The following is a 24,843-nucleotide window of genomic DNA, read 5'->3' as shown; positions in this document are numbered from 1 at the left end:
AGAGAGAGAGAATTTTAATATTTATTTATTTATTAGTTTTTTTGGCGGACACAACATCTTTGTTTGTATGTGGTGCTGAGAATTGAACCCGGGCTGCATGTATGCCAGGCGAGCGCGCTACCGCTTGAGCCACATCCCCAGCCCCTGTACTGCCTATATTGACAATAAAAAGCTATTCAACATTTCTTCTTCTTTAGTATACTGGGGATTGAACCCACTGAGTACACTCCTACCCTTGTTACTTTGTATTTTGGGACAGACAAGGTCTTGCTAAATTGCCCAGGCTCGCCTTAAACTTATGATCCCTCCTGCCTTAGTCTCCCAAGTAGTGGGATTACAGATGTGTGCCAAGGAACCTTTTTCTAAATGATGCAAAACATCATGAGTTGCGCAAATTAACAATGCTAATATTTTAACATTTCTTTAATTATATACTTGGGCAAAAACTTTTTAAAGAGTGTATATAATTATTACAAGTTTTCAGTCTACTACATAAATCTATTTTCTCTTATATACTGTTTACTCCCCTCCTCTACAATAAAACAAACAGATCTCCTAAAGGCAACTTTTATAACCCAATAATTAAACAAATTTCCTATTTGATTAAGGAAGAGTTCTGCACATTAATCTGTTCTTATTATAGAACCTGCTTCCACCAGAACAGAATTCTTGGAACAAATATTAGCTCTCTTTGCCTATTCTATCTTTGCTAACAAATTAGTGGAGTAAAATGAACATCCTAACATCAGTTTTTACTTGTATTAAGTGGAAGTCCCAAATCAAACAGTGATTGCATTAAAAATTTAGCACTGTCAATTCAAGCATATAAACTGAAATGAAACAGAATACTATGCTGTATTATAGCATCTCATATCTTCTAATAGGATATTGTGCCTTGTTATCTAATAAAAACATGGGGTTTAAAAAAAGTCCCAGTAGCCACAATGTACAATATCACCTTTTATGTAACTAAAATGGTTTTTATTAAATATGTTGATCCTACTTATAATGGAACTATTTTAAAGTTTATTTTCTTTCTCTAATACTATGGTAAAAAATACTTTGGAAATCTGCATGGGACGTTCCCAAGAGGTTGTTTCTTCTTCTTCTTTTTTTTAATATTTATTTTTTGATATAGATGGACACAACACAATGCATTTTATTTTTATGTGGTGCTGAGGACTGAACCCGGGTACCACCTGTGCTAGCCGAGCGCTCTACCGCTGAGCCACAATCCCAGCCCGTTTCTTCATTTTTAGCAGGGCCTGTGCTTCACAGCTTTACTCACTCTTCTAACTACTTGGGAATACATGATTCCCCAAAATGCAAAAACAAATTTGATCATCTGCTATGTGAAACAATGATTCAATCATTTAATATACAGCAACATGCAAAAAAGGGGAAAGGCTAGGAGATGCATTGTGGGACATCATCCACCACTGTGTCCTTTCTTCCAGCGGCAGTGCCTCATCTGCTCTCAGCCTTTCAAGGTTCAAGTTCAGCACTACCCATGCAGCCACCTTCCGGTTTTCATCACAGCTCTTCTCTTAATATTCTTTTCAAGATGATTTAAGCAACTTCACAGCTATTACTCCAGTTTTATGATTGTGCTTCACAGTACAGCCCACAATCAAGGCCAACACTATTACACATTTTTGGACTGCAGCCCATTCAAGATTTTAACAAAAGTTCTATCCATGAAAATTAAAAACTACACATTCAGACATTTGTAACCAATTCAAGGGTTTCAGGGCTCCACTGACATCTGTTTAGGGTAAAAACCCCTGCAAGAAATGGATAAAATCCAATAGGAGTTTTAGATTGCAGATGAGATTTCAAAAGTTTAATATAAAAAAGTTCTAGAGAAATCTGCTGAGGTGTTAAACTTTTTGCAACTGATAAGCCAAAAATTAAAATATTCACAATGGACAGAGTTTTTCAGTTTTAGTTTTAGCTAATTTATAAGAATTTTTCAAATTCAGTTGTATTCAGATTGTAAGCAATGCACATATGGAGATACTGACAAAAAGAGAGATCTATTCAATCCACAGTTAGCCAGTCAACATATAATGCACCAGCTGGAGGGTGTAATGTCCAGATTTGAAAGCAGGATCTGATTAGCAGGATCAACCAATCAAAAACCACACATAAAAATAAGGTAGCATTTTCTAGTACTATTCATTTACAATGAGATTCAGGTAGATCATTTATTTTAAAATGCTATTTGTGATCAATGTACACAACACAGTTGTTAATAGTTATGTGACTATTAATGAATCATTTTTGGTATACGTTACAAACATGTACCCAAATTATCCAAGACTATAATTCAAAATAATTTTTTGTTCATTTCTAGAACAAATGCAATCAATGGCTTTCACCTTATAAAGGTTTAAGATGTTTTAAAACTTCAAGTCATTAAAGATATATGAAAGTGTGTGTATGTAAAACAATATGAATATTAAGAAATCTGAGCTTCTTAATCCACAAATTAAAAATTAAAATACATTTCACATGTGATAGTTAAGTGGATTTTTCTTTATTCAAGTAAACATTTTGATTATAATACATAATAATGGACAACCATGTCACAAAGTACTGTCTGTAGTCCATGGCTTTGTGTAGCCTTCTTGCCTCCAGGGTGAGTATTTTTCCGGGTGATTCTTCAGGATCTGACTGTGATGCCCAATACAGGCTTTCCAATGGCAATGCATGCATTCTAGAGGCCACCGCCCCATCTTTCTTCAGCGTGAGCTGTTTTATCCCACCCAGTTTATCCTCCATTACTTATAAAAACCCCTTTCTAAAATTCAACCTATGTCATAAAATTAACAAAATCAGGAGTTAGTATATATTTTCCTACTAACATAAAAGTATTAAGATTTATAACCCAATCTATTTGCCCTAACCTTTAAAGAAATTTTGTAATTTCTAAAGAGTTAGAGTATCAACCCAACACGAAATATGCAAAGACCCTTATCACTGGGTGCACATTATAGATTGGAAATCACTAATGTACTTAGAGCTTAATTCTTCTGGAATAGCAACTCTCCACTGGTAACTATAGTGCACAAATAAGACTTTAATAAATGAAAATACAGTACCTGATTTGGCATAAAGTAATTATGAGATATTTTTTATTAGTAAAGTGCTTAAGAAACATTCAATTTTCTCCTACCACATTGTCAAAGGTACAAAATGTCTCTGTCTCTTTAAAACATATTACTCATTTAAATTTCAGTTAAGTGTAAAGTTTTACTGTCTTTCCCCCTCTTGCTAATTAAAAAAAAAAAACCACTGGAACAATAATATTTAATTTTTATTTCAAAACTTTGCCATGAACATACAAACAAGACTAAACTTGATCCCCTCAATAGCTGTCTGTGTGCCTTGAAGCACTTGTGACAAACAAAAATATTTAATTTTTAGGGTAAAAGTTAACAAGGAATCAAAATATTTCCCCCCAAATCAGGGTAGGAACAGGAGAAATCAATAAATTAAAAATCATAGCTTTCATTTTATAAAAAATAGTCTGAATAATCTTATAAATCTTTAATGCTTACAAAAGCAGAAAATACATTTAAAATAGTCTTTTTAACACAGATTCATTTGAACAATATGGATATGGTAAGGACAAAAAAAACCAAATTAAATAATGTTTCAGCAGTCTATATTCTCAGCAAATTCCACATAAAACTTAACCAATTTATAATTCCAAGTAAGACTTTAACTGCCAACAAATCAAACTAATTGTAGCTAGAACCTGAATACCAAGTTCTCTTCCATCTAATATGTTATACTGTGGTTTTAAATACAGCTCAATGACAGGTACTGAGAACAATACTTGACTGCATGGTTTCCACCGAAGACTACTGCATTGTAGTTTAAAACATGCTTTGGTCAGTAAATTAAAAAGACATAGATCAAATAAAAAAGGCCAGAGTAGCTGTTTCCCAACCAATTTCCTGACCTTAAGAAAACTTTAAATACATTGAAAAGACAAGGAAAAAAATAATCATACATAAAGTTACTACTTTTCAACATTTGGCATTTTATATTAATAATTTCCTTGCTTAAAATATTATTTTATACTCCTGTGCACTGATTATCATAGCTCTCTGAATTAAAACTAAACTATGGTTACCTTCTAGAATGTCCAATAGCATGTGCATTAATTGCCTCTTTTGCACTTCCATGAAGATGGTGCTTCATCCTGTAACTTTTTAAATTTTGGACCAAGAAAGAACCACCAACCAAATCCAATAAGAACACAAATAACGGATTCCACATAATAACCATCCAGGGTTGTAACACATGAGCCGCCAAGTTTTTTGCAAAGCTGTTAAAAAAGAAATAATCATGAGTGTTCCACAATTTCAAAATGGAAGGAAGCCAGTAATTAAAGTTTCTACTTTTTAATTAAAAGGATTAATCAGAATACATTTTGATAAATATGCTAATGTAACAGGATTAAAAACAATTTTCAGTTCTTGCTGTAAGCAATTCTTATTTTCAAAATGAAGTTTTTCATATCTGGAAATGTGAAGAAATTTTCAATGAACTTACTCTAGAAGTTGACTAATGCTACTTTGAAATAGTTTATCAACAAACCACTCACCATTCAGTTTTAGCTACAATTGTTATATGAATACCCAGTGAATTTTTCCCTTTCTTATTATTATAAAACTTAGCTATTACTTATGCATTTACTCAACATCTACTGTATAGGATCATTACCCTCATGGTGGGGAGAAGGAGAGAGATCGTCCCTTCTTTGCTGAAAAGCATCTTTAAAGTGATCTAGTCTGGCTGTCAGAAATTGTTATATAAGTTGTGACAGATGAACTATAGGCAAATTTCCTTTTTTTTTTTTGGTACCAAGGATTGAACCCAGGGCACTTAACCACATCCCCAGCCCATTTTTATTTTGAGATGGGGTCTTGCTAAGTTGCTTAGGGCCTCACTGTGTTGCTGAGATTGGCTTTGAACTTGGGATCCTCCTGCCTCAGCCTCCATTTACATTTTCTAGAAACTACATGCAAACGTGATTTTTCAAAAAGGATGTAGTACACAGTACTTCTAGAGGAAAATGAGAAAGTTATGTCTTAATATTAGTTTAATATTATCTAAAAATCAAAACATACTTACCTCAACAGCATCAGGTGTTCGACAATTCTGATTTGATGCTCCTACACACTCTTTCACTGTGAGGGGATCCACCAACCAAAGAGCAACTGTAGAGGGCCAATTTCCTCCCAAATTGGACACAGTGTTTAAAAGGGTCATGTATGTTCCTCCAATAAGTGGATCACTAACCTTTGCATTGAAAGCCATTATAGAAACATACATGCTGTACAATGTAATCTAGGGAAAAAAGTAAAACTTTTCAGTATATTGGGGATTGAGCCCAGAGCCTCCAACATGCTAAGCACATGCTCTACCTCTACACAGCACCCATATTTCCTATAATTTTACTTATAAAGCTATGATCCAAATTAAAGACATCAAAATCAGGCTAGAAATATAACTCAATGGTAGATTGCTTAGCTAGCATGTGTAAGGCCCTGAGTCCCATCCCTAGTGCCGTACACACATCCCCATATATGTATTTATGCACATACATGTATTATATAGGTAAACACTCAAAGAAACATAGTTTTTTTTATCCTATACACATACAGAAGGAAAACAGCAAAACCAAACCAAACACCATCAAAATCACGATCCTGAAAACTAATTTTCATTATCTTTATTGAACTCAATTCAACAAACATTTATTGAGCACATACTATAAGCCAGGCTTTAAGACTATGGCAATACAAGTAAGAAACAGTCCTTTTCTGCCTGAAGAATGTATGACAGATGAGAAAACGGAATCAACAGCTGTGGTAAGGTGCAGTGTTGTACACAGAAGTGCACACGTGGTACCACTAGGGTACAAACATGAGAGATTAACTCCACCATGAGCAGTCCAGGAAGCACAACACAGAAAGTGATGGGTGCACTGAAGGATGCATACAGCAAAATGTCATTTCTGTACCTAAATGCATACTATTTTGTTATGCGTGTGCATATATGTATTTATGCACATACATGTATTATATAGGTAAACACTCAAAGAAACATAGTTTTTTTTATCCTATACACATACAGAAGGAAAACAGCATTTCAAAATTTGTATAAAAAACTAAAGAGAGGGCTGGGGTTGTAGCTTAGTGGTAAAGCATTTGCCTAGCAAGTGCGAGACCCTGGGTTCGATCCTCAGCATCACATTTAAAAAATTAAATTAAATTAAAGGTATTGTGTCCATCTACAACTATATATAAAAAAACATATTAAAAAAAAAACTAAAGAGGAAAACCTTCCTAAAAGAAAAAAGAACTTAAAAGGCTTAAATAAACCCTCTATTTAGGAAGATGGAAACATTGTTTCTAAGAATATTCCTTGAAACACTGAGACACATTACATTATTCATTTATTCATTTATTCATTCATTCATTCATTCATTCATCTGTACTGGGGATTAACCCCAGTGTGCTTTGCCATTAAGCTACATCCCTAGCCCTTTTTCTTTTTTAAGATAGTTGCTAAAGCTGGTCTCAAACTTAGGCTCTTCCTACCTCTGCCTCTGTCACTTGAATTACAGGCAGGTGCTGCCACATCCAGCAAGTTACACGACATTTAAAAGGTTCCTTTCACTGCAGGCTTTCTGATTGTCATTAGGACATAACTTCCTTAAGGGCAAGATTTTGGCATGATTTTCTTAGCTATATTCAGTATTAAGAATTGTTCCTAGGCCAGGTGCAGTGGCACATGCCTGTAATCCCAGCAGTTTGAGAGGCTGAGGCAGGAGGATCTTGAGTTCAAAGCCAGCCTCAGCAAAGCGAGGCACTAAGCAACTCTGTGAGACCCTATCTCTAAATAAAATACAAAATAGGGATGGGGATGTGACTCAGTGGTCAGGTGCCCCTGAGTTCAATCCCTAGTACTAGAAAAAAAAAAAAAAAAACAAAGAATTGTTCCTGGCATGGATTCAGTGATCACTTAATATTTGTTGAAGGATGAGTAAGGCACTATTTACTACAGAATTGGTATGCATCATTTCTTGAACTTACTTGGTCTTGTACCTTTTTTCCCAAAAAGCATCTGGTTATCTGAATTTCTTTGACTACATTTGGGGAAAGTTTCTAATGAAATCTAAAGTCAAACAAATAATTTTGGGATGGTAACAACATAGGTTTTCTTTATCTGCACAGTGAAGCATTGACTGAGTTAAAACACTTCTTTTTGGAGATAGGAGGTACTAGGAATTAAACACAGGCGTCCTTCACCAATGAGCTGTATCTCTAGCTCTGTTTTATTTTTTGAAATAGGGTCTCATTAAGTTGCTGAGGCTGGCCTCAAATTGTGATCCTCCTACGTCAGTCTCCCACGTCACTGGGATTACAGGTGTGTACCACCACACCCAGGTTAAAACACTTCTTTTGGGCTGGGGATATAATTCAGTTGGTACCGAGTGCTTGCCTTGCATGCACAAGGCCCTGGGTTCAATCCCCAGCACCACAAAACAAATAAGCCACTTCTTTTAAAATACATATGTGCCTAGTATTAACTAAGTATGGGCAAACACACCCATACACAAAAAAAAGTGTAGCCAGATCTCAATGATTTAGCAAACTATCTGACACGATCCACTACTGGAATTCTCCTAAATGATTTAACTGTGTTCAAAAAGCAACACTACTGAGATTAATTGGTAGCCATATTTTTAGGTGTTTGTTAAAAACTACATTAAGAACTTAGTAAATATAACTTTGAAAGGGTTTAGACAAGGTAACAACGACTTTGAAATATATATTAGCAATAACTGTGTTGAATTCCAAAGTTACTGCTGGGGCTCTGCCATTTACTTGAATCACTTGCATCCAGAACAAAATATTTCATTCTGCAACAGAAGCTTAGGCAAGGCTAGAGCAAAGAGGAGATAGCTTCTTTTAGGGATTACAAACACAAGTAAGCAAGAAAACCAAGCTCAACATGCAGCTTCCAAAATCACATAGTAAACAGTAACTTTCAATACAGAATCTAAACCATAGCCTAGTGCCTTTAATTGAGTGACCATCATTAGTTTTCAATACTTTCAGAAAAAAAAGATATTATAAATTGAAGAAAGAAAGAACCCAAATCTAGGGATAGACAGGAATACTTAAGAGTAAAATTAACTGGCTTTGGAATCAGATCCAAAATGTCGTACATCATTTCTCAAATTTATCTGGCCTTGTGCCTTTTTCCCCATTAAAGTGTCTGGTTATCTGAATTTCTTTGACTACACTTTAGGAAACTCTCTAATAAAATATAAAGTCAAACAACATCTTTCTTAAAAGATAAATGAATGAATCAATGAATAAATAAGAAGCTCCTTATCATGAACAGAACTCTCATTACATCAAAAGCTATCAGTTATGTTGTTTTGTTTTGTTTTATTTATGGTGCTGGGAGTTGAACCCAGGGCCTTGTGCATGCAAGGCAAGCATTCTACCAACTGAGCTATATCCCCAGCAAAAAAAAACTTTAAGTTTTAAAATTCACAATCAACTAATTTTTTCAGTGTGAAACCTATGCTGAAATAATACCATGTATTATATTTTAAGGCAGCTAAAGAAAAATACTTTCTTTATTTGGCACAGAACAGCTCACCTCCAGGGAAAACCACAGAAAGCTCACCTGGTGTAAGGCGTAACTCAGCAGCACTATGACGTAGTAATACAGAGGGAATCCTCCCTGGTGCTCTACTTTAGGAGTCCACCACACCAGGAGCGCATACTCCAATCCTAGCAGCAATCTATAAAAAAGGAGCATTGAGTTGACTTCCATTTAAGATTAAAAAACACAAACAAAAATCCATGTGCCTATCATATGGAAGACGGCTGTATCTGAAACCCGTTGAAGAGATGAAAGTGCATATACATGACACTGACATGAAAGATGCTTTTCAAGCTTTTCCCACACATGCTAAATTCATATCAGTGATACTGATGAATGCTCCCACTTTAACCTTTACAAAGGTTTTCATTTTTACCTGTAGGGCATGGCCTTGTAAAATACATTTAGTGGTTGTGGACCTGCAGTATATTTGCTGATAATCAGAGGCAATATTATCTGTAAAGGAACCATTGGAACTGCCAGTAGAGCTAAATGTTCTTTGGGTACTCCCTCTTCTACCAATTTCAGTCCAGTTACTGCATCTGCTGCTGAAAAACCAATCTGGGGAGGAAAAAAAAAAAAAGTTACATAAGACACAGTTGATCTTATGTTTTACTAATAATATTTAATAAAAACAACAGAAAATTTAGTATCTGTAGTAATTATACATGGCTCTGATTATAATTAAGTCTCCACTTCAAAAAAGTCCAATCTGTTACAATAAACAGTATGAAAAATTCACACTTGGGCTGAGGATGTGGCTCAAGCGGTAGCGCGCTCTCCTGGCATGCGTGCGGCCTGGGTTCGATTCTCAGCACCACATACAAACAAAGATGTTGTGTCTGCCGAGAACTAAAAAATAAAATAAATAAAAAAACACCTCTCTCTCTCTCTTAAAAAAAAAAGTTTAAAAAAATAAAGAAAAGAAAAATTCACACTTACTGAATTGTATATTTTAAGTTTAAAAGAAAGACCTTTAACTCCAAGAAGTCCAGTTGAAATGAGGTGTTGCTGCCACATGTGTATATTTTTGATGATTTCTAATAGATCACAACAAAGCTTCTAAGGACATCTAATGTTTCACTGTAATGTCATTGAGAGAGTGAATAAAATTGGGGGGGGGGCGGTGATGCAGTTAGATTCTTTTTTTTTTTTTTTTTTTTTTAGAGAGAGTGAGAGAGGAGAGAGAGAATTTTTTTTTTTAATATTTATTTTTTAGTTCTCGGCGGACACAACATCTTTGTTGATACGTGGTGCTGAGGATCGAATCCGGGCCGCACGCATGCCAGGCCTGCGCGCTACCGCTTGAGCCACATCCCCAGCCCTAGATTAATTCTTAAAAACAACAACAACAAAGACAGGCGTAGAGGTGCACACCTGAAATCTCAGTGACTTGGATGGCTGAGGCAGGATGATCGAAAGTTCAAGGCCAGCCTGGGTAATTTTGTGCAACCCCGGCTCAAAATAAAAGATAAAAAGGGCTGGGAAGAGTTCAGTGGTAAAGGATCCTTCTTCAATTCCCAGTATAAAAAATAAATGAATATTAATGATAAACTGCACATATTGCACTATTGTGTTGCGCTGAAGAACACTAGCATTAGACGTGAGGCTACACATTGTATAGTCTATTTATATATACAACTTAAAAGCAAGAAAAATAAATCTATGATTTTAAAGCAACTCCTTACACATAGCTAGGCACAGTAAAAATTAGTACAACCTTCTGCAAAGCAGTTGAGTAATCACATTCTCTGACCTACTAGCTGCCCATTGAAGAATATTAGAAAAAATATTCAGAACACTAAATAAAAAGAAACACAAAAATGGTGCATTTTATAATTAAAAAAACATAAACAAACTGAATATATAACAGAAAAATGACTGAGTGGATTAGGGCAAACTGATATCACTATAGCCATTCTGTAGCTATAAAAAGCATGCTTTCAAAAACCACTTAATGATACTGTAATATATTTTGAATAGATTAAAAAATTACAATGATCCAATTCTACTTTTAAAGTATATGTGTAAACATATATATGAAACTTATTTATACACCCATATGTGTACACACATATGGAGAAAGAAAAAAAGGAGGGCTAAAAGAAAACATGCCAAAAATATTTATTTAGGACCCACGATTGAACCCAGGGGCACACCCAAGGAGCCACACCCCTAGCTTTTTTGTATTTTATTTATAGACAGAGTCTTGCTGAATTGCTTATGGTCTTGCTGAGTTGCTGAAGCTGGCTTTGAACTTTTGATCTTCCTGCCTCAACCTCCTGAGCCACTGGATTACAGATATGCACAGTAATATTAATTTCTAAATGATTACTTAGGTAATGTTATCTTGCTTGAACTTTTCAGCATTTTCTAAACTTTCTTTCCCTATCACTAAAGAGGAGAAAAAACTCACTATTTAAAATAAAAGTATTTTGACTGGCATGAGATGAAATCTTGAAGAGTAGTTTTGATTTGCATTTCTCTAATTACTAGAGATATTGAATTTTTTTTCGTATATTTGTTGATCAATTGTATAGCTTCTTCTGAGAAGTATCTTTTCATCTCCTTAGTCCATTTATTTGGTGTTAAGTTTTCCAGTTCTTTATATATCCTGGAGAGTAGTGCTCTATCTGATGTGCATGTGGCAAAAATTTGCTCACAAAATATAGGTTCTCTCTTCACTTCATTGATTGTTTCTTTTGCTAAGAAGCTTTTTAGTTTGAGTCCATCCCATTATTTATTCTTGATTTTATTTCTTGCACTTTAGGAGTCTTTTGTTAAGGAAGTCACAATTATCAAGAATACAGACAACAATAAATGTTGGTGAGGATGTTGGGGAAAAGGCACATTCATACATTCCTGGTGGGACTATAAATTGGTGCAACCAATCTAGAAAACAGTATGGAGATTCCTTAGAAAACTTTGAATGGAACCACCATTTGGCCTAGCTATCCCATTCCTCCACCTACACCTAAAGGACTTAAAATCAGCATACTATAAGAATGCAGCCACATTAATGTTTATAGCAGCTCAATTCACAATAGCTAAACTGAGGGAAAAAAAAACTAGATGCCTTTCAATAGACGAATGGATAAAGAAACCGTGGTATGTATGTATGTATGTATGTATGTGTGTATGTGTGTATATAGACACACACACACACACACACTATGGAATATTACTCAGCATAAAAAGAAAATAAAATTATGGCATTGTAGGTAGATGAAGTTGGAGAATATCATACTAAGCAAGGTAAGCCAATCCCAAAAAACCAAAGGCCAAATGTTCTCTCTGATAAGAGGATGCTGATCCATAAAGGGAATGGAGCATGGGAAAATTAGAGGAACTTTGGGCAAAAGAGAGGGATAGATAGGGAGGAGTTATGGGGGCAGAAAAGATGGTGGAATGAAATGGATATCATTACCCTAGGTACATATGACTGCACATATGGTGTGACACTACATTGTGTACAACCAGAGAAATGAAAAGTTGTGCTGCAATTGTGTACAATGAATAAAACTGCATTCTGCTATCATGTGTACCTAATTAGACAAATTTTTAAAAAGTCGTCACATTACTAATCCCTTCAGTAGCAAAGCTCCCTCCAATAAACTATACTTACCTTTCTTTTAACATGTCATAAAAATATTTCAGAACTATAAAACAGAGACATTTAACAGACTAAGTCACCAGTAATCAATCTCATGTATTTTATGATTATTTCTTTTCAATATTTTAAAAAACAATCCAATGGATTTTTAAACAGGCTTCTAATATTCAAACACTTCCACACCTTTGTAAAACACTCAGTTAATAATTTCACTACCCGAGAATTAATGGTATACTTGTTATAACAGTACAGAACTATTGCTGTTTTTCAAATATATATATTTTTAGTTGTAGGTGAACACAATATCTTTATTTTAGTTTGAGGTGGTGCTGAGAATCAAACCCAGTGACTCATGCGTGCTAAGCAAGCGCTCTACCACTGAGCCACAACCTCAGCCCAACTATTGCTTTTTTAAGGCATTCATTTCTACTCCCAGCATTAATGTTGTTAATTAAATAAATCAGCAGTTCTTTACACTGACATAAATCTTTTCAAGATCCCAAAACATTTATCTTACTTTGAAATTATATTTGATAACCTCGTTAAGTCATTTAAAATACATTTAATAAAAATGTTCTTTTTTGTTGTTAAATTATAATGGCAGTGAAAAGGAACTTATATGAAAAGTTATTGAAACTATTCCCTGATATTGGTAATTATAACAGAATGATACATTTGCTTTATCAGTTTCTTACCTTTGAAGTTAGAATCAGAAGGCAAAATGTCAGAACTGCTGGCATTTTTATAATTGTAAAAAGCAGCTTGTAAGTATCTGTGATCCCTTGTGTTTCTTCTTTTACTACCGATACTTCTTTGTTTTCTTTTTTCAGAAAGGCAACTAATGTCGTCGTTATTAAAAATATAGTTCCCCAGAAAAAAAGAAAATCTGAAATTAAGAATGTTTTAAATCTGTAATTAACTTTTGAAATGACATAACTTCATTGATGCTAAATAATTCTGTTTACAACTTTTCCTCAACTAAAAAAAAATTTTTTGATTTTTTAAAAAATCAAGTGATATAGGTGCCTATCTATTAGGCCCCACATGAGGCACAACAAGTAACAGTCCTACTTCTGCTAAATCTGCATTAAAATACCCAGATCCAGAATAGGCATGCAAGACTTTACCATGGAAAAAGCTTGACTGAGTTGAATAAAACAAGGACAGGGCTGGGGGTAGGAGATGTTCTTCATATCCCAGAAGATTCATCAGTTATACTTACACACACCATTTCAGCTCTTTATTACATTACAACAATGCAGACAATAAGTAACTGATGATTATTTATATTAGATTTTTCGTTTCTAAACTGTCCAATGTTTTTGATGTTTATTATTATATTGTGTGCATGTATGAATATGTAACAATAAATCCCATCATTGTGTACAACTATAATACACTAATAAAAAATGTGGGGAAAAATAAATTAAAAATTTTTAAAAATCTTCTTAAGGCTTGATGGAACATACTTATAATCCCAGAGAAAGAAGGATCATAAATTAAAGGCCAACCTGGGTAATTTAGAGAGACCCAGTCTCAAAATAAGCCGGGCACAGTGGAGCACACCTGTAATCCCAGCAATTCAGAAGCTGTTAAGTTCTGAAAAAAATACATAAAAATTCTCTGTGACTAGAAATTCCAATTAGTAATTTCTATATAAATCTTTAAAAATGTTTTCCAGGGCTGGGGATATAGCTCAGTTGGTAGAGTACTTGCCTTGCATGCACAAGGTCCTGGGTTCAATCCCCCATACCACATACACACACAAAAAAAAATTTGGCAAGTCTTACTGTATGTTAATTGTACCTCAATAAAATTGACATAAAAATTGTTTAAAAAATGTTTTCCAGTTATATACTACTTTAAGAGTTCTATTTCTCTAGGGGAAATAAACACCTCCTCCTCCTCTCTTCTTTTTGTTTTCTTTTGGCAGTACCGAGAACTAATCTAGGGCCTCACATATACTAGGCAAGCACTCTACCATTAAGCTACATCCTCAGCCCTTTTTTAGTTTGAGACAAGGTTCTGCTAAATTGCTCAGGTTGGCTTTGAACTTGTGATTTTTCTGCCTCTGCTCCCAAGTAGCTTGGATTACAGATGTGGAATAAGATCAAACAGGTTTCAGTAAAGCTTGCAGCTAAATTTATTCTTAATTTCTTTGTGCTATGAGGAAAAAATATCAGTACACACAAAAGGAGTACTGACGACAATGGATCATTTAGAGCCCAAATTCAAGGGCTTTCCATACCTCATACAAACAAGAGCAAAAAAAACAATAGCCAATGAACAGTTTAGCCTCTCCCAGAAGTTTATGAATATATTTATTTTAAATAATGACCACTAGATTATTTATTTTAAAATTCATGTATTTCTCCTTTCATTTATTGATTCCTTTTGTGGTGCTGGGGATGGAATCCAGGGCCTCCCAAATGCTAGGCAAATGCTCTACCACTGAACTATATATACCACCAACACTTTTTATTTTGAGACAGGGTTTCACTAAGTTGCCCAGGCTGCCTGTAAATTTGGGATCCTCTTCCCAAGTGGCTGGGATTAAAGACGTGCATCGCTGTGCCCAGCAAATCATTATTTATTCATATTACTTTGATGTTAGAGAACATCCATAGAATGATATAACAATCACTGTAAAGACATATCATTATTAAAAATACATAAATACTGCATCATTAACAATTTGGTTAATTTTGATACATGCATTTTATCAGCAAAAACATTGATATATAAACATATGATCAAGATGTCAAAGCTGATGATGTTCAAGTTTCATAAATATGATTTTTAAACAAAGACCTATAAAGTAGCTATAAGATCTTACCTAGTATACCCACCAATGCAAAAATTAAGAGCATGTAACATTCATCAGAGACCAAAAACATACAAAAACTAGCATCTGAGTGTCTATTAAATAAACACTGGGAAAAACAAGGATATCTCATTTAAATTTTAGAAACCTCTGACCAAGACAGACAATATATTATTCCTACTTTGTAAACAAACAAGATCATGAACCATACGTGCCAGAGGTGTGATTCAAACTCAGGTCTAGTCTCAAAACAAGAATGTTTCCATTACTTGACCAGATGCTCAGATATACCCACAGCAAGGAGACTCTTTTCTACCAGCCAGATACCCTTAAAAGAACAGGTATACATTTTAGTTAATTCAACCATGAGGTCTGGAACATGGATGCTACCGAACTTCTATAAACTGGCTACTTGTACCACACCCCCCCATCTCTTCCTCTCCATATGGTGGTGTGCCAAAGGGAATGCCAATCCATAGAATAAACAAACTTCCTAAAGAATTCATTCTATTTGTTTGTGTGGGTGGGAATACTGGGGATTGATTCCAGGAGGCACTCCCATCCCTTTTTATTATTTGAGAACAGAGTCTTGCTAAATTGCTGGGCTAACCTGGAACTTGAGATCCTCCTACCTCAGCCTCCACAGTATTACAGGCATGAGCTACCAAACCCACATGTAGCTTTCTCAATATTTATAGGGAAATACTGCAATAACAATATATTGGAAAAGGAAAATTTCCAAGATTTATGATAAAACATTATACTTTGAAAAAACTTTAAAGTTTTAAAGGCTTTCATTGAGAACTTTGGACTTTTGTGGTGTAGAATCACTCTTCCACCATTGGAAGAGAGAAAAAATAAGCAGCACTGACTGATACAACTGCCTTGGCTCAGGTCAGGTTCCTTCCCTGCAGCTCTAACAATTCGGAAATTAACTTCAGTCCCTCAGAAGCCAATGGTAGGAAAGCAACCTGATAACTTCTGATCTAAATAAACAGTTAGGCATTCCTTTCACTTTCTTGGTTTTGGTAACGTTCTACTCCACCAGTCAGGGCATGAAGGGTCTGGATACCCACCCAGTTCAAGGCTCTCATTTTCACAGCAGAGAAAACTGAAGCAGTAATATTATAGTCTGACCGTGGGCCCTCACCTGAAATTTAGCAGAAATAGACCTTTCTTTTATTCCACAAATCTCTCCCTTAAACATTGCTCAAAATAGCCAAGCCACTGAAGAGAACTCACACAAAACATTGTTTGGCTTGGGGCTTGAGATATAGCTCAGTTGGCAGAGTGCTTGCCTTGCATGCACAAGGCCCTGGGTTCGATCCCCAACACCAAACAAATAAACAAACAACACACTGTTTTGCTTATACAACGTACTCTTCTTACTTGAGGGGTTAGGTTTCTAAAAGTCAGCATGTATCTCAAATAAAGGGTAAATACAAGGTTAATTTGGAAATCATCCCAATTTCTTATATTTCTTAATCCAGCAGGAAGGTACAACTTATGCAATCACATGTTATTTCATTAATTCCAAGAATGTCGGGTTTTCCTCCAGAGGTAGAAGAGATTGTTATTTCATTAGTCAAGCACCAACTGAAGCAGCTGGCTTTCAATTAAGGGGCATGTTATTCCACTAGACTCAAACTCAGCCTACCACATAGGACTGAGGCTAAGAGGCCAATATACTCAATGCTTCCAAGTCACCTTAACTCTGGTGCTTTTATTACTGAATACATATCAGTAAATCACTGTTCTGGCCAGACACAAAATTCATTTATCTAAAAACATACATATCTATTCTGAAGCTATGACAGGAGGTTCTTGCATCAACTTTTACAACCTTTGTACAATATGACATCCCTCAATCTTTTGAGCTGAAGTTAGAGTTATAAAACTGTTGGCACTCACATCACATCAAGATTCAAGGTTGAAATCAGCAGTTGCAGTTTGGCAACTTCATCCTCTTCAGACAGTATTCATGTAATTATTCCAGTATTTTATTTTATTTTTTTATTTTTTTTAGTTGTAGATGGAAACAATACTTTATTTATTCATCTTATGTGGTACTGAGGATCGAACCCAGTGCCTCACACATGTGAAACAACTGCTCTACCATTGAGCTATAACCCCAGACCCTCCAGTATTTTATTACAACTTATATTGTGCTATAAAATTAACAGACTATGTAACTATCAGACCAACTAAAAGAAAAAACAAGAACACCAATGCTGGCAAGAATGGAAAGAAACTGGATCACTCATTCATTGCTGGCAGGAAGATTAAATGGCACGGTTACTATGAAAAATAGTTTGGCAAGGCCTTTCAAAACTAAAAATGGACTTTCCATACAACCCAGAACTTGTTATCTTAGAGATTTTTCCCAGGGAAAGGAAGACTTATTTTTAGATAGTAGAGTCAAAAACTAGAAAGAACTCCTTCAATAGATCTGTTACTAACTGAACTGAACTCCTTCAATAAATGTGTTACTAAAAAAAAACTGTGGCAAATACTAACAAATACTTCTGCAGGACTTGGTTGTGCATGCCTGAAACCCCAGCTACATGGGAGGCTAAGGTAGGAGGATCAATGAGTTCAAGGACAGCCTGGACAATTTAATGAGACTTTGCCTCAAAAAAGTTAAAGAGACAAAGGCTGGGGATGTTTTTCAGAGGTAAAACACTACTGAGTTCAACTTCAAGTACTGTTAAAAAAAAAAAAAAAAGTAAATAAAATTCTTTTCAGAAATAAAAAGAAACCATTAATACATACGACTTCGAGAAGCCTCAAAGAAATGATGCCAAATGAAGAGAGTCAGTTTCCAAAGGATACTGAATGATTTAATTTAAGAAATGACAATTATAAAGATGAAAAACAGATTAATAGCTACCAAGATTTAGGGATGGGTGGAGAGGAAGAGATGGATAGTTACAGAGGCAACATAAAGGAATCCTATAAGGAACCATCACAGCTGAGTATCGTTGGGACATGGGATGAAATTGCTCAAAACTACACACTTAAACACACACATACACACATACACACACACACACACACACCACTAGTGTATACATACTTAACTTGTGAAATCTGAACCAGGTCTACAGATTGTATCCACATCAATTTATTGGTTTTGATGTTATACTCTAGGTGTGTAAGATGTTGACAAGAAGAAGCAAGAAGGGTACATAAGATTTTCTAAAACACTTCTTTACAATTTCTGGTGAATCTATAATTATTTGAATATAAGTTTTAAAAAATATGTGGAAAGTTTATATAGGTGAAAGTTCTAAGACTGTGCTAGAATTCAAACAAAAAAGTTAGAAATCTCTAGGCATGTTGCAATCACCTATTCTACAGTTTAATGAATGACCATTGAATTTTAGCCAGTAGATGCAGTATTCCCAAAAAGAAGGAAAACAATGAAATTAAAGAACAAGTATAAAATGCAAGATTTATTCACAATTGTGTCTAAAGAATGGTAAAATTAGGGATTTTACATTTCACATTTTTAATTCTCTAGAAACAGAACAGCTCTTTGTATTAGGTAAGTCTATTTTGCCTTCTCAGATTATAGTTTTTTAGTACACTAAACATGAAAGTAGGATACTGCTTATAATTAGTCACTGTGATTCTTACACTGATAAAGTTATATAGTAAAGGCTAATACAATTGGCCTCTAAATAATTCTCAACATTAGAAGTGAAATTCAAACTAAGATATAAGACAAATAATTTTTAAATTTACAGTGTATTTTGTAAATGAATTAACCACACAAAAGCATTTTCTAGTTCTTTACTTGATCAAGAAAACACACAAGGGCTGGGGATGTGGCTCAAGCGGTAGTGCGCTCGCCTGGCTTGTATGCGGCCCGGATTCGATCCTCAGCACCACATGCAAACAGGGATGTTGTGTCTACCAAAGACTAAAAAAATAAATATTAAAATTCTCTCTCTCTAAAAAATAAATGAATAAAATATTTTTTAAAAATCAAAAAAAAAAAAGAAAAAGAAAACACACAATATCATTTCTTCTTTTCTTTGTATTTAAACAAAAAAAGTTTTAAGACTTTCCTTCTGGGTGTGGATTTTTGGTTTCTAATATCTAATTTCCCCTGAGTCTAACCCCAGCACTCCTCCATTTATCTCACTTTACCACTTAGGCCCCAAGATTTGAAAATAAGTTCAAAAAGATCCACCAGATTGATTACCTTGTTCCATTGAAGACAAAAAGGGAGCTAAACACAAGAGTTTTATATCATCATACTTTGAATGACATTAGCTTTTAAGATAATGAATTGTTTTCTAAATGTTTTAAAAAATAAATGTTACTTTTAAACTGTTATACATTAAAGTTGAACTTTTGCCAGGCGCAGTGGTGCATGCATGTAATACTAGAGGCTTGGAAGGCTGAAGCAGGTGGATCATGAGTTCAAAGCCAGCCTCAGCACTAAGAAACTCAGTGACACCCTGCCTCTAAATAAAATACAAAATAGGGCTGGGGATGTGGTTCAGTGGTCCAGTGCCCATGAGTTCAATTCCCGGTCCCAAATAAATAAATAAATAACTTAAAGATTGAACTTTTAGGTGTTTAGCTGTGTGAGTTTTAACACATGCAGAGATTTCAAATCACTACCACCATAATCAAGATACAGAAGAGGCCAGGTATAGTGGTGCACAACCATAATCTAGCTACCTCAGAGGCTGAGGTAGGAGAATCACAAGTAGGAGTTCAGCCTGGACAATTTACAGACACCACCCCCACCCCACTCCTGTCTCAAAATACCAAAAACAAAAAACATAAAAACCAAGGCTGGGATGTAGCTCAGTGTACAGTACCCCTAGGTTCATTCCCCAGTATGGGGGGTGGGGGAGATACAATTTCATCACCTCCCAAACTCCCTCATGCTATCCATTAATACTTACCTAACTTCTCCCCACCCACAACCCTAAGCTAAAAACTACAGATCTGTTCTCCATTTGTATATTTTTACCTTTTTGAGAACATAAGGTAAGGTTGTTTTTTTATTTATTTATTTATTTTTAAAGAGAGAGTGAGAGAGAGAGAGGGGCACAGAGAGAGAGAATTTCAATATTTATTTATTTTTTCTTAGTTTTCGGCGGACACAACATCTTTGTTTGTATGTGGTGCTGAGGATCGAACCCGGGCCGCACGCATGCTAGGCAAGCGCGCTACCGCTTGAGCCACATCCCCAGCCCATAAGGTAAGGTTTTAACCTTAGATGTGGATGCTAAATGATGTACTTCCATATATATAACTGGTCTATTTAGTAATGGGCCAATTAGTCCTGCCTCAATTCTAAAAAGAAGGCCTAGTTGCATAAAGGGAATTTCCAGCTTTTCTTGAATATATATATAAGATCTAGTAATCCTGGGATCCTACTGCCACAAGAAAACAATTTATTGGAATTGAAACTCTTACCTTTATAGGGGCATGGGTTTTCATGTCATCATTGTCCCCTCCAATTCATAAACTCTCGCACCAACTCAGTTGACTCATTTACATTATCCATTTACCCACTTCATCATTTTGGTTCACAAATCTTCACTATAAACTGAGTTCCTTGGGAACAGAAAATTCCCGGGGTTTATTAAATCATAACACCTACCACCTGGATAGCACCAAACTGGCATTTAGTGCTGAGTAAATGGCCTAGACAGTTAAAAAAAATTAACACAAAAACTTCAATCTGTCATTTCTGGAATAAGGCACTCCACAGCAGGTTGTTTAGACATCAGGACTTACAGTGTTTAGACATCAGGAATTACAGTGTTGCTTTTCTCTGGTAGGAACGTCCAGTCAGCAAATGATTATGTTTAGGTTTCAAGGTTTTTCCTAATGCCTATCCTACCAACTATAGGAAAAGCACCAGATAAGGACTCAGAAAACAAACTACCAGTACATGTCTATCTCTAATCAGTTGACTTCAGTTTCCATATATATTTCCATATATATATATATATTTATATATATATATATATAAAAGAATGAAATATATGAACTTTTCAAGTAATAAAACTTTACGTTCTTCTGGATTACTTTCATCATTTCTTGCAGCTTGAAAGGTCTCTCTTTGCCTCTAAGGATTCTTGAAAACCAGAAAGCCTATTTCTTTCTTTCTTTTTTTTTTTTTTTAACAAATAGCTTAAGTATTTTATTTGCAACTAAGCTTGTTGACACTATATAATGAAAATGTACAAAGAATAATGTTGCAGTTTTTGGTTAAATTTACGTCAGACATTCATTAATAAGGAATCTTGAATGTGAATATTCCAGAAATTTCTCTAAGCCATCTGATCAGAACAATTGTCTCTGAATATTACCTTACTTTGAAAGGTATTGGCATATTTGAATTAAACTCAAAAATTTTCAAAATAAGCTATAATTTAAAAAAACCTATTCTATGTTCAAACAAAACAAATTTAATAGAACTTTCCTTTCCAGAAACAATAAAGGAAACAAGGCATTTTGTAAAATGTGGTCCTGAACAAGTCACAGTAAAAAATAAATGTATACTTAACTCCACCTCCTCAAAACAGAGTCTACTTTCTGCTCTGCAGCCTTGAAACAAGGTGAAGAACAGCCTATAAGCAACTTCCGGTAGGGGGTTGCCAAAACAAAGCTCAAGCAGTTGAACATGGACACCTCAGAAGAATTTGGGGGAACCTGACCAAAGAATCTGAATTGTATTTTTAATAACTAATACAAAGGTGAAGTGGTTCCTCCCAAATAGCAGTGCTGCTGAGGTCTGGCCCAGTCCCTTGCTCAACTATACTATGCTCCCCAGGAAACCCCAATGCTTCTGCTCCAGGAGAGACTGTTTCCCTTTAGAGGTTCAGTGTCCAGGGAGCTCTTTGATTGTATGAATGAGTTGAGCAGCGACTCCAAGGGGTATTTTAACCAGAAAGCCTATTTCTTAAGTTCAGGATTATCCTGGATCCCTGAAGGTACAAAAAATGCCAATCTCAGCCTAATAAGGCTTTGTGTCTAAAGGATTCTACTCTCATCTTAGCTTTTCTGTTCTAAATTTACTTTTTCAAGTACTTCTTTGTAATCACAGAACATATTCAAAATTTTAAAAAATTATGCCTCCTTTTAATAGATTTTCTAAACAGTGCCTGTATGTTTAACTCTTCTTTAATTATCTAAACAATTTCATTTGTTTCATGATTTTTTCTTGTTAAGTTCCTCAAAATGATTGGTTACAGCAATGGACTTAGCTCAGTGGTACAGCACTTGCCTAGCAGTGTAAACCCTGTCCCCTGCCCCCCCCCCCAAAAAAAAAATCCACTGAAAAAAATTTGAAGAATAAAACTAAAATGTTTAAACCCCAAAATAGAAGCCCGCTAGAGGTAATCAAAAAGTAAACTATTTTTAGAATCTACTGGAGAAAAAAGTTCAAATTCCATAGTTACTAAAACAGCTATTCAAAAGATTAAGTAAATCTAAGCAAAAAATCCAGCAAAGAACAAAATAACTGCTATCTGCAATGCAATGCCCAACTCCAGCAGGCAGTCAATGGCTGGCAACTCTAGGCTCCCCCAGATGGACCATCTCTCCATTCCTTGGCACAGGGACTGTGTCTTATTCACAGGAGGCCCTTTGAATCCTGTCACATGAGAGACTCAATGATGTGTGAATGAATTAACCACCCTGCTCCATTCACCAGAAGGCTAGATGAGGTCAACCGGCACAAGACTGGGGTGGGGATGGATCTGAATGGAGCTGGAAATCTCAATCCCACAAAACCCAAAGGTAAAAATGTGAGCCCACGAGCTAGCTTTAAAAAAAAAAAAATGTGCATCTGAGACTCAAGCAAGTGCCCGTGGGTCCCTAAACTGAGAGTTTTGTTATTTTCTGGGTTGCTTCTCCCTATTCACTGTAGGGTACTGATCAACTACCACTGCTGTACAGCAGTCGTTCGGCTTTATTGTACTTTCAAAGCCCGCTTTAACCGGACAGAAAACACACCTCGAGTAATCTACTGCGAAGATTTCCAGCAAATTAAATGAGCTTCCCCGCGACGTCAAACACACTGTCCGAGGGACCCAGACACCTAAGATAAACTTAGCAGCGAAATGGTTTAAATACACTACCTGAAAGAGTAACAATTCCCCTTGGTTGAGGCTGAAACCGCAAATATTTGTTACAAAAGTCGGCTGATTCAAGGGCCAAAAACAAAACATTGCCCAAAAAGTAGCCAGCGGTTTGGCCCACGGAATTGCACGTGGAAGCATAGCCCACGTTTTCTCGGGATAACATAGTTAATGCCCAGCCATCCACCGCGATGTCCTGAGTGGCGGCCAAGAATTCAAACAAAAAGAACGTCACGGTGAGAGTGACCACGTCGGGGGTCCTACCGTCCGTATTCCCGAGCAAACGGTCCACCTGGGTGGACAAGTAGATCATGAAGAGTCCTAATATGTACTGTGTAGGGACCAGCCAGGATTTGCGCCGACCGAAGTTCTTAAAGTAGACCGCGTCCACCAACGGGGCCCAGAGCAACTTGAGACTGAAGGGCCAAAAGACGAAGCTGAAGAAGGCCTGGTCCGTGTAGCTGACGTTTTTGCTCTGCAGGATGAGCGGGATGCTGCCTGCCAGGCCCAGCGGAATGCCCTGGAGCACGTAGAGGAACAGCAGCAGCAAAATGCTGCTGAGCTCGGCCCGGCAGCCGCGCGGGGCTTTGGGGAAGTCCACGGGGTTGGGGTCCCTCAGGAGGGCCTCCCGGTCCCCCTCCCCGCCTGCTGAGGCCGGGTGGCTGTCCTCCCAGCTGCCCGGCGGCAGGGGGCCGCTCTTCATGTCCAGAGTGTGGTTGAAAGTCCCTGGCCGCCGCTGCCGACTGTTGTCCTTGTGGGAGAGAGTGGGCGACATGTCAGAGACGAGGCAGAGCCCCGCCTGCGGCGGGCCCGGGCTGAGCGTGTTGGCTCCGTCGGGTCCCAGGTCCAAGGCGGGCGCTGTGGACCCGGGCCTCGGGCTTCCAGGAGAGGCGGGGGTCCTTCCCACTGCGGTCCCGATCGCTCAAGAGCGCAGCCAGTCCCCGAGCCGGCACCGACGCCTGGGGACGCGCCCCTCGGAGCCGCTTCAGGGATCCCAGAGGAGCCCCCTGGGCGGCCGCACCGGGCTCGGGGCTGGAGGAGGCGGCCGTGGTGCTGTGTGGACAGACGGTCGGCACCCCGCCACTTCCAGCCCTTGCCGTCACCAGTGCGGCAGAGAAGACTTTCTCCACAGGACTCCCAAGAACAGATAACTTCCTGCCTCAAGCTTCAGGAAGCGGTCCCTCTCTCAAATAGGTCCCCTCCCCGCCTCCAGAACTAGCCAATCAGGACACGCTCCCGCGACCTAGCTCGGAAACAATGCTCCGTGGGAACCCTTATTCCCTGCGGTCCGGACCTTCGAGGGGCACTAACACCGGCGTACCGCGGCGGCTCTGTGAGCGCATGCGGCTGTCTGGACTGCGTGGGCCTCGCTCATTGGGTTGCGCCGCCACGTGACTGGCACGCCGGGCACGGGCAGAGCTGGCCAGCGATGGCCGCGGGGCGGTACTCTTGGCAGCATTTAAGGCTCCGTGGGTGTAGTTAAGTTCGCTGTGGGACTTCGCGCTGTGGGGTCTGCTGCTGTGTGGGCCAGTAGGGGGAGAGGACCCGAGGGTACAAGTCAGGACGCCAGGTTGCTCCGTGCCCTA

General features: G+C 37.1%; 1 protein-coding gene across 3 annotated transcripts; it reads right to left on the bottom strand.

The window, feature by feature from the left end:
- Positions 1–2,517: 2,517 nt before the first annotated feature.
- Positions 2,518–24,443, bottom strand: Slc33a1 (solute carrier family 33 member 1). Of its 3 annotated transcripts, XM_005325697.5 has the most exons (6): positions 23,258–24,438; positions 13,012–13,202; positions 9,080–9,264; positions 8,725–8,842; positions 5,149–5,364; positions 2,518–4,339 (listed from the first exon to the last, which is right to left on the bottom strand). In XM_005325697.5, the coding sequence occupies exons 1-6, from the start codon at positions 24,030–24,032 to the stop codon at positions 4,172–4,174; spliced, it is 1,653 nt and encodes a 550-aa protein (XP_005325754.1). In that variant the 5' UTR covers positions 24,033–24,438; the 3' UTR covers positions 2,518–4,171. The 3 variants fall into 3 exon arrangements, with proteins under 3 accessions (XP_005325754.1, XP_040125894.2, XP_040125893.1); XM_040269960.2 differs by lacking the exon at positions 13,012–13,202 and having other exon boundaries at positions 23,258–23,539; XM_040269959.2 differs by lacking the exons at positions 8,725–8,842; positions 13,012–13,202 and having other exon boundaries at positions 23,258–24,443.
- Between the last annotated feature and the right edge of the window lie 400 nt (positions 24,444–24,843).

The sequence above is a fragment of the Ictidomys tridecemlineatus genome, chromosome 3 (assembly GCF_052094955.1).
Source record: "Ictidomys tridecemlineatus isolate mIctTri1 chromosome 3, mIctTri1.hap1, whole genome shotgun sequence".
Classification (NCBI taxonomy): domain Eukaryota; kingdom Metazoa; phylum Chordata; class Mammalia; order Rodentia; family Sciuridae; genus Ictidomys; species Ictidomys tridecemlineatus.
Note: the sequence above shows the minus strand (reverse complement) of the source record. Positions and strands in the feature narration are given on the sequence as shown.